The 15,373-nt window shown below is 34.7% G+C and overlaps 1 protein-coding gene across 1 annotated transcript in view; it reads left to right on the forward strand.

Moving 5' to 3' along the window:
* RALGAPA2 (Ral GTPase activating protein catalytic alpha subunit 2) overlaps nucleotides 1-15,373 on the forward strand; it is a 165,569-nt gene that overhangs the window by 77,620 nt on the left and 72,576 nt on the right. The window contains exons 24-31 of the mRNA XM_029286429.1: nucleotides 469-597; nucleotides 2,338-2,463; nucleotides 6,382-6,440; nucleotides 6,882-6,990; nucleotides 7,895-8,005; nucleotides 9,393-9,461; nucleotides 9,767-9,904; nucleotides 10,446-10,629. Coding sequence (XP_029142262.1) covers nucleotides 469-597; nucleotides 2,338-2,463; nucleotides 6,382-6,440; nucleotides 6,882-6,990; nucleotides 7,895-8,005; nucleotides 9,393-9,461; nucleotides 9,767-9,904; nucleotides 10,446-10,629 — 925 coding nt within the window. The remainder of the gene's footprint in view (nucleotides 1-468; nucleotides 598-2,337; nucleotides 2,464-6,381; nucleotides 6,441-6,881; nucleotides 6,991-7,894; nucleotides 8,006-9,392; nucleotides 9,462-9,766; nucleotides 9,905-10,445; nucleotides 10,630-15,373) is intronic.

Genomic DNA, 15,373 nt, shown 5'->3' on the forward strand with positions numbered 1-15,373 from the left:
CCAAGCTCTCCGCCGCCCGGCCCCACCTTTAAGTTTTTTTCCTGAAATTTCCCTTAAAATGAAGGTGCGTGTTATACGCCTGTGCGTGTTATACGCCAATAAATACGGTACCTAGTTTGGGTAATGAAACATCTGCAACAAAACAGCTAAGCTCAGAGAGCACCGATGGCCCCTCATGCATGTGTGTATTTTAAAATTCACATATAAATACTGAAAGAATCATTCTTAATATTAAAATATATTTACTCAAATTTAAATTTTCATTCCAGAATGAAGATAACCTCAGCTCCCCATCCCTACCTGCACTCTGCACAAAACAGCCTGTTGTATAAAGCTAGGTTTCTTGCAGTGCATTTGTCCTCATCAACCAGAGGATCTTTCTCCTATGATCTATTGCAGGATACTGATTTTAAGGACAAATGAAAAACTCTTAACATATTCACATATTTCATTTTTTTTCCTTTTCAGGATGTTTTGAACACTATTATCAAACACTGCTCCCCATTCTTTTTCTTCTTGGGCTTACCCGGCTTTACACTGCTAATAAGAGACTTCATAACAGCGGCAACTAGGGTTCTGAGTACAAATATGTTGGAAGTAAGTATGTTAGTGTTCAGTGTATGATGGTTAACAATGTGCAGATTTCACTACTCTTAATTAGTATTAACTCATTAGTGCAGTGTGGCATTGGAGGAGAATGATTTATGGTTGTTTTTTTCAAATAACTTGCCAAGGATCTCAAATTTCAAGGTAGGAGTATATTTTTCATTAGGATATCTTTCTGATTGGCAGTATGAACTAATATCTTGTTGATCACTTCTCATTGTCAGTTACATAGCCAAGCCAGAACTCATGCTGTTGAAGTATGATATTTTTATTATATAATATTAAATTGAATTTTTGAATGCTAGGAAATGCAGTCGTATTGAAAATAAATGAAAATTCACTTGATTGAGATCTGAATATTTTTCTTCTTTTTCATTGATTCATTTTTATGTTCATATTTCAGTTTCTGATCTGGTCAGAAATTAATCACTTGTGCATTGAGAAAGAGAGACATTTTCAAAAATAGAATGAGGGGAATTTATGCAGTCCATCTAACATTTGCAGGTGTAATCTTTTGTAGTTGCAGAAGAAGGTCTGGAAATGTTATGTCATTTTGATAAAAAAAATGCCATTTAAAGGAAAAACAAATACCTTTTTTGTTCTGTATCTGGCTTCTCATGCAGTTTAGTCAAACATATAAGAAATTCAGAAATTGCTCAATTGAAAGTTATTTTGTGGTAACAATTTTTTTCTTCCCTCACATTATATTTGTTCCCTGAATTGTTTTTCTGGGTAATCAACAGCTTATCAGAACAGCATGAGCTATATAGCAAAGGTGTGCGCTGGACTCCTACTACAGGAAATCCACAACTTACAACTGTTCATTTAACGATGGTTCAGAGTTATCACAATTTAGAAAAAATGACATGATCCATCCTCAAAGTTATATCCGTCATACAACCCCCACAATCACATGACCGCAATTTGGCAACTAGCTTATATTTATGATGATTGTAGCATCTTGTGCTCATGTAATTGAATTTTGCAACCTTGTTAGCTAGCTTCCCGCAAGCAAAGACAATTGGGAAATCAGATTCACTTAATGGCCACTTTAAAAAAGGTCATAAAATCAGATCCAGTTTACAAGATGACTCACACTTATTTATGGAGGAACATCCGCTCCCAATTGTGGTCCTAAGTCAGGGACTGTCTGTGATATCAGAAATCGGCAATGGAACTCTGTGTTCTGAGCAGGTGTCCTCAATAATCTAAGACTGAATATTCCAAAATGTAATTAGGGATTTGGTTAATTATTGAAGTTTTCTTTAATACAAACCAATTTTCATTAGAGAAGCAAAACATTGATGAATGAATGAAATGGAATCAAATTGTACATGGAAATTGTGGGTTCTTCCCTCTATGCTATATTGACTGTTGAAAATGTTCAAGGGAAAGGAATTTATGGCCCCCAATTCTTTTTTTTTGTGGACTTTGGAAGCTCTTCTAGCTATATTATCAGATTGTTGCCATTTTGATATAAGAAACACATCAAAGCTTTAGTATTAAAGTTCTTCCTATATTCCCTACTACTATTCTGTGAGGGTGGTTTGGGCTGAGAGTGACTGGCCCAAAGTCACCCAGCTGGCTTTAATGCCTAAGGCAGTACTAGACCTCACAGTCTCCCTGTTTCTAACCTGTGACCTTAACCACTGGTTTCTGTTTTGATATTACCAGGCCCTATTTTTTATTAATATAGCAATATAAACATATGCATTTATTTGTTTGTTATAGGCTCCTCGCTTAGAAGCAAATACTATTCTTGGATCTCTGATTTGCTTTCCTAACCTTTACCAAGACATTGCATTGCTATCATCTGTTCCTGAAGCAGAAATCACAACAGGAACTGCAGATGTCAAAGTAATTTTTTTTTCCTTTGTGGGCTGATCTATATGATAAGAGGCAGTCAGGCTGCCTTCCTGAAATTGGTGTTGCATGTATTATAATATATACTGTGGGTTAAGGTGCTATGCAAATCTAATTTGTGCTGTTCTCTTACTTTTAAATGATACAGAAAAGACCATTTTTTAAAATTTATTTATGCTGAGGTACAGAAAAGAGATTCAGATCTTAATGCACAGATGATCAACAGTTGACCAGAAACCTAGAACCAGAGTAGTCATATCTTCAAGGATATTTTAGGATATTTTAGAGATGGAAAAGATGGAGCAAAGGAGAACCAAAATGATTAAGTCATTGAAGCAGCTCCCCTATTAGGAAATACCAAAGAATTTAAAGCTTTTTTGGAATGAAAGCAAGGTAAAAAATACACCTCTAGGATAATATATAGAAAGAGATATTGAATCATGAATAGTAGGAAAAAAGTTAAAGAAAAATGGTTTTGTGTGTATGTGTTTTTATCCTTCAGTGTTTAGTTTTATCCACAGAAACTAGTTGAATGAAATTATAGGACAAATAAAATAAAATATTTCTCAGAATAATATATAGTTAAGGCTTAACATTAACCTCAGACTTAGCATTAATCACTGACTTTGGATATTCCTGCCATATCAGGTATTATACTATATTTCTGTCAGGTTTGACAGGGATCTGTAAGAAAAGTTTGTAATTCTTAAATCCTTTTTGGATAATTTAATTGCTTTAATTATGAATATATATTTATATGTGTGTATATGCATTTGTTTAGTATTTGTATTTTTTACTTCCATTCCAAGTTTATATCATCCAGAATACTAATTTTAATTTTTTCTTGTTTTATATGTGTAGCCAAACAAGTCCTTTAGTATATTTTGATTTAATATAGTCTTTAAGCCATTTTTTTGTCTGTATGTACTTTTCTTAATTATACTGACATTGTCAATTTAGTTTTGGATATTTGAATACCAATTCTTTTGGGCTGGTTAATGACTGAAATAAAGTGAATCTATTATATAGGTAAACTATAGAATTCTCTGCCATCAGGAATAGTAATTACCCTCTGTTTAAATGGCCTTAAAAGCTAGACTCCTTCATGATAGAAAGAATGGAGAAAATATGTATCCATCCCTCTTCTTATGTATCTCGTTCCTCTTCTTCCAGACTTACTTACTGTTTTCCTGCCATTTCAGATTGATTCAGAAGTTTTAGGGATAGGCTTTGTTCATTATATCAATTCACCAAGAGGCTGTAGTTCTCTTTTTTTCTGGAGTTCTCAATCCAAAGTCACAGATCAATTTCGGGTTTTCTGAAGAAATTCTAAACCCAGTTTTATCTTCCAAAAGAACTGTTATCAGGCCAAATGAAGATTTTAACCTTCTGTACATGGAAATGGGAACAGTAAAATGTTTTAACACAGGATTGATAACTCTTTTTGTTAAACAGAAGCGTGAATATTTCAACATTGCAAGTTGATGATGCAGCAGTATTGTATTTTAAGACTTACTGCTCATTCTTTACGCAATAGGATTCAGAAATTGATTTTTCCTATCCCAGGTCCTTTCATCTAAAGGAAAAATAGTTGGCCTCATCTAGCTGTTTTTGGAGGAGAGTGATTAAATTTGGGGAAAAGTCAGCAACTGAAACAAAATGCTTATCCTCACTATCAGAATAAGCTGGCTATAGTTCCTGAAAGGGAGAAATTGATGCCACTGATTTCAGTTAATTCTCCACTTAAAACATTTCAGGGAAATGTTTTACTGCTCTATTTCTGGAGTACACTTTTCCATCTTATTATTTGATATGTCTGTCTGTGTGCATGCATGTGCGTGCATGCGCAGTCAGCTCAAGGCAATGAATAAACATAATACTCCTGCTTCCTATTTTCCCCATAACAACTCTGTGAGGTGAGTTGGGCTGAGACAGTAAATGGCCCAAAGTCACGTCAGTTTTCATGCCCAAGGGCATGAAAGACCTAAAACTCATAGTCTCCCGCTGCCTAAGCCAGCACCTTCATCACTACATCAAACTGGCTCTCGTGTTATGTCCCCATCTCCTGCCCCTTTGATTCAGTTTGTTGTAGGCTCACCCAACAAGTCCAGTGTCACAGCTTACAATCCTATTTAATGTGGTTTAAAGTTAATTTTTACTATAAGTTCAATAGCAATACAGTGGTTATAACTTTTGTCTTGCAAATAGAAGATTGTTGGTTCAAAATTCCGCAGAAATGTTTGCATTTTTTAGCTTAGTTTCTTTCTGTCATACAAGTTATTTGGGCTATTTGGCACGTGAAGATGAAACCCTTCTAACGTTGGATGACTGGAAAAATAGTGAAACAGTGCACCACTGGAGGGTGTGTATGGGTAAAAATAGACAAATAAGAACTCAAGGAAAGAGCAAGTAATTAAAAGCATTTCTGCCAGATTCTGACAAAAAACAGCAGCATTTTGTTTGTGGTTATAATGATTGAGTTTCTAGTATATATGGAAAGGTGGTTTAAATGACAATAGAAAGAAACTGGGGAATCAGAAAAACATTTTTAAAAACTGCTTGTTGTGCCAGCATGTACATAAGTTTTGATGCTTTAACTTTAAATTTAATTTAACTTTGTGGATGGATGGATGGATGGATGGATGGATGGATGGATGGATGGATGGATGGATGGATGGATGGATATATGTATATGTGTGTTTGTACTCACTTCAGCAGTACATATACAGTCCCATTTTCTGTCTTCACATAGACAATCAATATGTGTGTAGAAAGACCTGTACATAAAGAGGAAATCAATTGGCTGTTGCTTTCCTGAACCAGAAAGATGGGAGAGCACAGCAACAGTGGAACAGCCATAAGGAAGGATATGGAAGCCTATGGTTCAGACTAAATATCTTACACATTATTGCCATAGTGTCACAGTCCAAACAAGATTTTCTTAAATCAGGTTAACGTTAAACTAGTGTGAGTATAGATATGCTCAAAGAGTACTTCCAAAGCTTTAATCAAGTAGTTGCTCTGCCTCATCCACACGTCGTCTTGCCTCTGCACAGCCTTTTTGTTTCGGAGGGGATAGTTTTTCATGATACAGACAAGTTTAATAATATAACAGAGATGTTTCATTAATATTTCCACATGTTCCTTTAAATGTTTTACACAGCATTCAAAGTAGTCCTTCCAGCATAACTTTATTGCGAACAGTACTGCTGAATTTTATCTTAGAAAATAAGATGATGAATGTATATACACTGATGCCTTGTTTGCCTGCTGGTGTATGCTATTTTCCTATGGCAGCTCTTGTGTGAAATTACTTAAACCATCATCTCAAAAATTTAAGTTTATCCATTGGCTCAGAAAAGTGGAAGAACTTTAAAAGAGCTGTACAATGTATTTATTTGATAGTATCTACCTGGAAGTTCTACTTTTTCCTCATTGTTTAGGGAAATGGTATTTTAAAAAAATTGTATTGTCATTTATAACAGGTATAATGAATTTCTTATGGATAACACTTGTGTATCCCTGAATTTTAAAAAAAATACTTTTAAATAATTAAGCAGTTAGTATCTTCCAGAAGAGTTTACATCTTTGCAGAGAAAGGATAGTCTCAGTGAGCTCAGATGTGCTATTTGAGGGTCAATGTTGCCATCTCGCCACAAAAACAAATGTTAATGTGTTTTAAATAGACCTATATTTTCCATTTTGCCAATATTTGTTAAGTAGCATTTTTCCAAATTCATGTGGAATACTGTTGTTCATTTGTTGATTTACGAAATGCCCAAAGAGTTAATTAACTTTATTTATTTTGTCTTCTCTAAGTTTTTGTTATTTAATTTTATTGAAAAATAAGCAAAAATCTACAATACGTCTGTCAGAAGAAACTTTTTATTCTTGTAATTTTTCTTCTTCTAGTTTTGCCTCATAAATACTCTTTTAAAGAATGCCAAAGAGGAACCAAGTGAAGCTTCAAGGTAAAATCCTGAATGAAACATAAAATATTACAGAATATAATTAAAGAACATATATTAGTGAAAAAAGACATGTCTACCTGTCCAAGATAAAAATTATTTCAGCTCAAAATAAATTACAGACAAGTACAGCCAGTGGTCCACAGAAGAGGACAAATAATTGTAATTTCATTGCCCTTACATGTAGAATAAGACCCTTCATATTGTAAAGCTAGACTATAAATGTAAAAAATGAATATAGCTTAGGCAAAAGACCAAACATTGCTTTTTATGGCAGAAATGTTAGGGTTTACATTTAGCACTAAAATAAAAAAATAATTATCCTAAAATAGTGACAGTCTGAACTTTATGCATGGTGATTTTTCATAATTCAATTACAGACCCTACTAATATAAGAAATATAGAAGACTTTGTGACTTATCAAAGTAAACTTTCTTTTTTAAGGTATTTATCCCTTTGCTGTCTTGGGCTTTGGATATGTGAAGAACTTGTGCACTGTACCAACCATCCTCAAGTAAAAGATGCAATAAATGTTTTTGGTGTGACACTAAAGGTACAAATGATTTTAAGTGCATTCAACTGTGTGGGCTGATCACAAACAAAAGTATTCACTTAGAATACTTTGTTAAGTTATTCAGAAGGTTCATTTATTTGGTCTATTATGTTTTTGAAAATATCAGAAACATTTGTCATGTATTAGAGACAGTGAATTATATATTTACAATTTTTTTAGTAGGAGTAAGCTTTTAGAGCAACAAGTCTTCTAATGTCTAAACAAAGCTGTTATAATTCAAGCTTTTGTAGAGGGCCCGTTTCATAAAACATATGAAGGACTGCATTGGCATGATGTGCCTGGATCTTATATATAGTCATTACTTGCTGAATTACAGTATAGCCAAAAGAATTATGTAATTGTATTTAATAACCTGATTTCAGTTTTTCATGTTTGAAATTAAAATTAAAAACAAAGCAAAAAACTTTCTTACCCTCTATGACTGATATTGCTTTTTCATAGCAAATACGTTTAGCATAATATTCTGTTAGGAGGGATGCATAGACCTGAAAACAATTGTTTTGAGAATTGTTAACCCCATCCCCTCTTAAGGGATGTTACGGTATTCTAAGGGAGATAGTATTTAGCAATAGCACTTACATACTGCTTCATAGGGCTTTACAGCTCTCTAAGTAATTTACAGAGTCAAATGGGAAAAGCCATCTGCTGGCCTAAATCATGGTTGGTTGAGATTGTAGCATCATTTACATTTGGATATAGTCACATAATGCACAGAGGCCAATTTAATGTTACTTCCAATGTGTGTGTACATAGAAGATGGGTAGATCTCACTTTTGAGAATTTATGTAATAGAGAGTGAGAAAGAAATTTTTGGAAATACAACAATCCACTTGTGATGGTGTTGGTCCTTTATTTCTTATTCATTTGTTTTTCATTTTTGCAGTTTTCTAACAAGCAGATTGCACAAGCAGCCTGTGATATCTTTCAGTTATTGACATCTTACTGGGAAAAACTACAGAAATACAACATTTCTCTACCCCAAAAAATTATTGAAGTATGTTTTGTTTCCAAAATAGTTATATATGGAAATTGGTATTTGTTTTTAATGGTTGTTTTTTAAGTGAGACATAATGCCTTATTTGGAGCAGACACATTTTAATCCTCCTGTGCTAATGGAGATACTGTGCACTTCAATAGCTGTTTAAAATAATTATAAAATGTTTTTAGAAAACACAAACCACTTCATGTTCTATGTCCCTCTCAACAGATATAGCGCTAGTAATTCTGTAGTGGTGTATTTGAGTCCTCTCTCCCTTTGCTGCCAAAGCCATCTGGCTGCAATTTACTACAAAACATATAAGCTAATTAGGTTTATTCTCTTTCTAATAACCCACAAAATATATGCAGGAACCAATATTTTGCTGGTTCCGTTTTTTAAATGTACCTATTTCAGAAGTTGCAATGGAGTTTTTTTCAGTTTCCTTTTATATCAATGTTTAAAATGTAAAGGATTATTTCATTAATTAGTTCTCTATTTGGAACTTTAGCTAGATTTTTATGGTTGATACTGCTAGCCCTTTGTAGCCTTTAGTCATTTCTAGAAACAGTTCATTCTCACTTAGTGCAAGTCGCATCTACTTATAGATTTTTGAAGTTGCATTTCTGTCTGAGGGTTGTCAATTGTGCTTTTTCATGACAATGAAATTGCACCCAAATCCTTCTTTTCTGCCACAAGTTAATTTGGTTTTTTTGTCATACCAAGGAAATTTTGCCTCCTTCCTTCTGGGGGACAGTGAATTTAGTTCATTCTAAGGACCAGTGCTGGTATGTTGGATATTGATCATGTTGGGGGACCTATTTCATACTCTGGATTCTCTTCAGATTTTATAAATCTTTGCCTGCTTTTATTAATAGGAAAATGTTGGACAAAATTTATGTAAGTCCACCATTTGCAAACATTCCAAGTATATCAAGGCATCAGAATTTAAGTGTCAGGGGAATCTTTACTCATTTCATTAGCCACGGAGAGCCTCTGCTATCTTTAGGGCTGCCGTTTCTATTTTAGCTACTCATATGTCCATTCACACAATCATTATTCGTTATAAACATAGTGTCAGCTATTGCAACATGGATAAAAAGCTTCTGTAGGATGTTCTAGGGCATTAAGCTGCTGATTGCTTAAATTCATGTTTACAAGTTCAAGAGATTTAGCTGACTGCAAATCTCTGAAGGAAAAGAAAATTGCATTGCTACAAAATTTTCTTTTTCTCTTAGAAACTTTGCTAATCGTTTTAGGCAATAGAGTTGAAGAAAAAGGTAATGGGTAAATAATTACAAAGTAATTATTCATATACTATTGATATTTTTGAGCTGTCCCATGCTTTGATTGATTGGGGAACCAAATATTTCTGTAAATTTATTTTAAAATTGCTTTGTCACAGATCCTTGTTGCCACTATTGCATTTCTCCTACCAAGTGCAGAATACTCTTCTGTGGAAAGTGATAAAAAGGTGTGTAATGATTAGATGCTTTCATTTTGTCTCAATATTGCATAGTTAACATGAAGAGCTAATGTTTAAATTAGGCAATTTGGCTTGTTTGATTGATAATTGCTGTTTTGTGGGAAGAGAGCAAATTTCAGCTTTAGAGTTCAAATAGATGACCAGGAACAACTTTACTGCTGATGAGTGGTATTTGTTCATAGATTTTTCAGTTCATATTAGACATCATATATTACCTGGTAAATTTCATTTTGTTAGATCAGGTTTTCCAACTTTCTAAGTGGAACTAATTTTGGGACATTTTTCTGTTTTAGTTTATAGTTTCATTGTTACTTTGTTTATTGGATTGGTGCATGACATTGCCAGTGAAGATATTGTTGGAGCCTGTATTTACTTCCAGTTTTGAAAATCATTATTCTTCTAATACTCCATTGCTTGATTATATTTATAGGGTAAGTATGAATGATCATACCTAAATATTTCACTTCCTAATACCTATGAATAAGAATAGCAGCATACTGAATCAAAACAAAATTACAAAAAAGTCATAGTTTTGATGAACTACAGCAGACTTTGTGTACAGCTCTCTGAGATTCTGCCCATACTCTTACACCAGTTTTGTCATTAACACATGTGCTATGGACACTATTAATTCTTTTTTTATTGCTGTTGTATTAGATACATTTTCAAATGTATCATTGCCCCATTTATTTTCTATATTCTTAGTGTACATTAAATGTGAAATAGAACAGGTTTTCAGTATCATTTCAGTACCCTATTTGAGATAGTGGCTATTTCCTTATATCTATATCTTCCATTTTAAAAAATATTGTTTTAGGAATTACTCAGATATTTTTAATTTCATGTTTAATTTAGTAGTATTCATAACACTTAGAAGCTCAAGTTAGAGTGATTTAACATCCCTAAAGTGCTTTCTCTTGAATAACTTTGTGGTATTTCATTATATATATATATATATTTGTTTTATTGCAGATCCTGAACTGTTGTGTTTATGGTTCAAACCTGTACACACAGCAAAGCCATTATCTTTTAAGTCTTGCCGACCTCTCCAGTGAGTTCTATGATCCCTTTATGCCCCTAGGAAATGTTAGGAATTCTGAAGTGATTCCGGTTCAGTCTTCTGCAGACCTGAATAATTTGCTCACTGTTGCTGAAGGTAACAAATAATTTGAAAGATGTCTGTGGAGATTCTCAGTCATCCAGGTCATAGTTATCCCAAAGGTGCTTTTTCATGAGGCAACTTGACTTTCAAATTATTTATCCCAAAGACGCTTCTTGGCTAAGAAGTGAAATGTCTTCAAAGAAAAACAAGAAAGTCCAGTTGCCTCATGAAAAAGCTCCTTTGAGATAAATAATTTGAAAGGGAACAGCACCTTTTACTTTTCATGGAAAAGAAAAATACATGTTTTACAAGAACTGAACCCTAATAAATGTAAGCATTATGTTTAAGATATGATAAATCTTTGGCAGCATGTTGGAGCATGCACTGATGCAAGTTGCTTCCACTTGACTTCTTTCTCTTCTGTCAACTACAATTTCTTTTTCACATTTCAAATCTTCCTTGAGGGCCGGAGAGTTCATGCAGTACTTTTTCAAAGAGCTACAACAAGGCAAGGGGGAAGCTTCCTTTTCAATAAATATTACTTTTGGAACAGTTTTTATACTTAGAATAAAATCCTGTACCGACGTATGCAAACAAGGGAAATCTAAGCATTCTTACATTATAGCATTTGGCAAGAAAATTTTATAGAGGGCTTCTCCAGTAATAATCTAGGACCCAGTAATTTTACTTGTGTTTGTGCTGAACTTCAAGGTTTTTTTATAATAACCAAGAAGAAAACTCAAGAATAATATTTCATAGTGACATTCAGTCTTTCCTCCAGGGACATTTGTACTTTACTAGAAAACTGCAGATGGTTCTTAGTATGGTGTCAAAGGTCTGTTTAAAATAATCAAAATATTATAGGATCATCAAATCTCACTAGGTTTTGGCATTCTTTGTACAGAAGGCCAGTGTGGTGTATTGGTTTAGATCAAGCTTAAATCCCTCCCTCACTGTAGAGCTCATTAAGTGACCTTTGCCAAGTCACTCACTCTCAGCCCAACCTAATTGGGGATAATCTGAGGGGGGAGGAGATGGCCATGCATACCATCTTGAGCTCCCAGAGAAGAAAGTATAATAGAAAAAATGTATGAATAAGTAATTAAGGCTTAAGATGAGAGCACCATGAGGTTTGTCAATCTTGTGAGATTTAAGTAATAAGTGTGTCTATGTGTGTGTGCTTCACTTTTATTTATTTTATTTATTTATACTGGGAAGACACATGTATCATCCTATACACAACTGCTGCACTGCTAACTAATTTCTAGCTTATGCAGTGATTTTCAACTATTTTTGATGATAATAATATCTGCATAAAAAGAAAAAATTGGAAATAACGGGCTTCTCACATCTCTGTAAATTTGAAGATTTCTTTCTTTGTAACCAGACTTCATCAATGAAATTAAAACTGTTATCTGAAACAAATAACTGAAGTAATTTGGTTATTATTCTTATACAAATAAAATACATTCAGTATTTTAATAGATAAACTTAATGATCATGTATAAAAGATGCCATTACTTTGACAATTCACAGTACAGTTCATATATATTTTTCCTTATAAATATAAAGTACATATAAATTTTTTGCCACCTCATAAAGTTCATTTCTTTTTAATGTTCCTTTGTGTCAATGTATTTCTTTTTTAAAATAATCAGATCTGTCAACTTTCCCTTCCCACAAATGCAGCTGAAATTGGTGCATTTTTTTTCCTACTCAACTTTTAAAGTAAGCAATTGATAACCGGTATCTTAACTGTTTGCTTACTAATCAATGTAGAGAGCCTGCAGTTAAAGAAGCAGCAGGGAGAGATGAATAGTTGATAGAATAACATTTCTACCTGAATTAATAAGCTCTTACTATGTGAAGCCTCTGTGCTATTTTATTTCTGATTTTAAAGGGAAAATTATTACAGAGCAAATGGTTCACAAAACAGGAGTTTTTTTATTTTAAAAGCAATTATGCATTTTGATGCATTTGGGTATATAACTTTTTATATTTACATGTTTGCATGTTTGAGTATATGCCCCTTATACACATGTACATATACTGCTTATAGGAAAAGGGATATATAGGATGACATATTAAGGAATTATCTGAATTTGGAATGCTTCTATATAAATGTTTATTGAAAAGTGATTCACAAAAGTCAAAGACTACATGATTATAGGGGTGCAGAATTTAAACAGGACAATTGGTATGCAATAAAGGGAATATTGGTGGAAGGTAGATACTAAATTTACAGTACAATATTATAGTTAGGAAAAACTGGTGTGAGAATTCATTAGTTGGTATATTATCCAGTGTTGATCGCCAAAGTGTATAATATATATTCAAAAGACTGTTGGAAATATAAGAATCAGGTTTGATCATTATTTCCTATCTGGTGGCAATGTATAAAGCTCAACAGCTTTAGAAAATAGTTCATCATAAGTTTAAACAAATTGTAAATACTTACTTGTGGTTTATTGCCAATTCTTCTTCTTAAGTATAAATCAAACCTTAGATTCCTAGAGAGTATGGAAACTTGGTTTTATAGAGCAGGGCTTTTCAACCAGTGGTATGGGTACCACCTGTGGTACATTGGCACCTGGCAGGTGGTACGCGACCATCCTAGAAAAGTGGTAGCGGGGGAGGGGAATGAGCTGAACCGGTGGCAGCACCGCACAAGCCTGAGCGAGAGATGGCTGGAGCTGCAGGGCTGTCAGGGCTCAGTGCTTCTTCGGGGCTGTCAGGGCTCAGTGGAAGCCCCAGGATCAGCGCCAGGCTCCAGCTGGAGCTCGGCGCTGATCCTGGCGCTTCTGCTGAGCCCAAAAGAAGTGCCAATCAGCTGGAATGTTGCAGCATCTCCAGGGTCTTGTGATTTACATTCAGATGCTTGGCAACTGATTCATATTTATGACGGTCACAGTGTCCCAGGGTCATGTGAAGTGACCAAAACCTGCTGCAACCACCCAGCAGACGGGGGGAATAAAAACCAAACACCCCATCACCCCACCCCTGCTGCCAATCCTCAACAAAAATGCTCACAACAATGGAAACCTCGGACAGGAGGAAGAGCGCCGCCAGGTGCGCAGGCAGGTGTCTTGCTCGGCTGTGGCTTTGGGGGCACTTTTTTCAGTGCCATTGTAACTTTGAACAGTCACTAAGTGAACTGTTGTAAGTCGAGGACTACCTGTACTTTATCACTTTTTTCCTTTTTTTTTTCTTTTGTCATCAAGTTTTTGACACCTTGCTAGGCGACTGGTGGTACTTGGATGTTGCCATATCCTAAAAGTGGTACCATGGGTGAAAAGGTTGAAAAGCCCTGTTATAGAGGATAGATACTGCTAGGATACTTTATGCTTTTCATTGAAAATTACATTCAATCCTGACATTAGAAGATTGGCAGATTAAGTTTTATGCATCAACATCAGGTATAACTTTATATCTTAAAAGTAAGTCTGATACCAAATTTAATATGGAATCCTAATCTATAATTTTGCACATAGCCTAGTGCCAGATCCAGCATAAGTTTTTAGAACATTATTTTTTTTTCTGACAGACCATAAAGCTAAGGATGGAGTTCTTCAATTTTTTGTTATTTCAACTATTTATTCTTATAACTTTGGCTGTTTTTGTCAAATTCTGATCTGCTTCTACTACTGGTATTACTTCTTAAAGTGCCAAACAGTTCTATGATTATCTTTATATGTATCCCAGTGACTTGTAAGACCAACAGTGGATTCTTTCTTTCTTTCTTTCTTTCTTTCTTTCTTTCTTTCTTTCTTTCTTTCTTTCTTTCTTTCTTTCTTTCTTTCCTTCCTTCCTTCCTTCCTTCCTTCCTTCCTTCCTTCCTTCCTTCCTTCCTTCCTTTTCTTTCTTTCCCCAACTCAAGCATACTGTAGGTGACTCCAAGTGGCTCACAACATTAAGAATCACAAACTAAACATAAACAACTACCCACTCACCCCCATGGCAGCAGCAATATAATCAAATTTACCATTTGATTGGCCCCATCTCCATTCTTTTTTCTTATGTAACGATTTTAGAGAATATTAAAAGAAAAAAAACCAATATTTTGTATTTTGAAAAATTTAAATATATTCTCTTTTCCCTCATATTTTTATTGGGTTTTTTTTACTGTTTTTACTGTTCATGTATCTTTAAATAAATTTAAACAATTTTTTAAAAATGTTCATGTGCATTCAGCTTTGCCTACAGGAAGGAAAGCATTTGGCTGTCTCTTACTTGGAACAGAAAGATGGGAGGCAGTAGGGTAACTGTCCAATGGGATGATGCAGTAGACCAGGGGTCCTCAACCCCCCAGGCTACGACTCATTACCGGTCCATAGCCTGTTCAAAACTGGGCTGCCGGAGAGATGGGCAAGCACATGTGCATGAAGCTCCACTCACGCTAGCGGAGGGCAAATGGAGCTTTGCGCACGAGTGCAAGTGCCCTCCGCTCGTGTGAATGGAGCTTTGTGTTTGAGTGTAAGTATCTGCTTCTCACACAATTGAAGCTTTGCGCACGAGCACAAGTACCCTCTGCTTGTGCATGATCGCAAGCACCCTCTACTTGCATGCAAAGCTGCATTCGCACGAGCACAGGGCTCACATAAATGGAGCTGTACTCGCATGTGCACCTGCCACTGACATCTTCTGTGCTGGGCCAGGCCTGGAAAGTAGACTTCAATCTGGACCACATAACTTGCATATTGTTGCCAAAATGTCACAGCATTATAGATAGGAGCAAATTAAACAGTTATTGCAGATTATTTGAAATAATTTGAAATAATAATCTGCTCCTGATCTTTTG

The sequence above is a fragment of the Protobothrops mucrosquamatus genome, unplaced genomic scaffold (genome assembly GCF_001527695.2).
Source record: "Protobothrops mucrosquamatus isolate PMUCROS unplaced genomic scaffold, P.Mucros_1.0 scaffold_213, whole genome shotgun sequence".
In the NCBI taxonomy this organism is placed as follows: Eukaryota; Metazoa; Chordata; class Lepidosauria; order Squamata; family Viperidae; genus Protobothrops; species Protobothrops mucrosquamatus.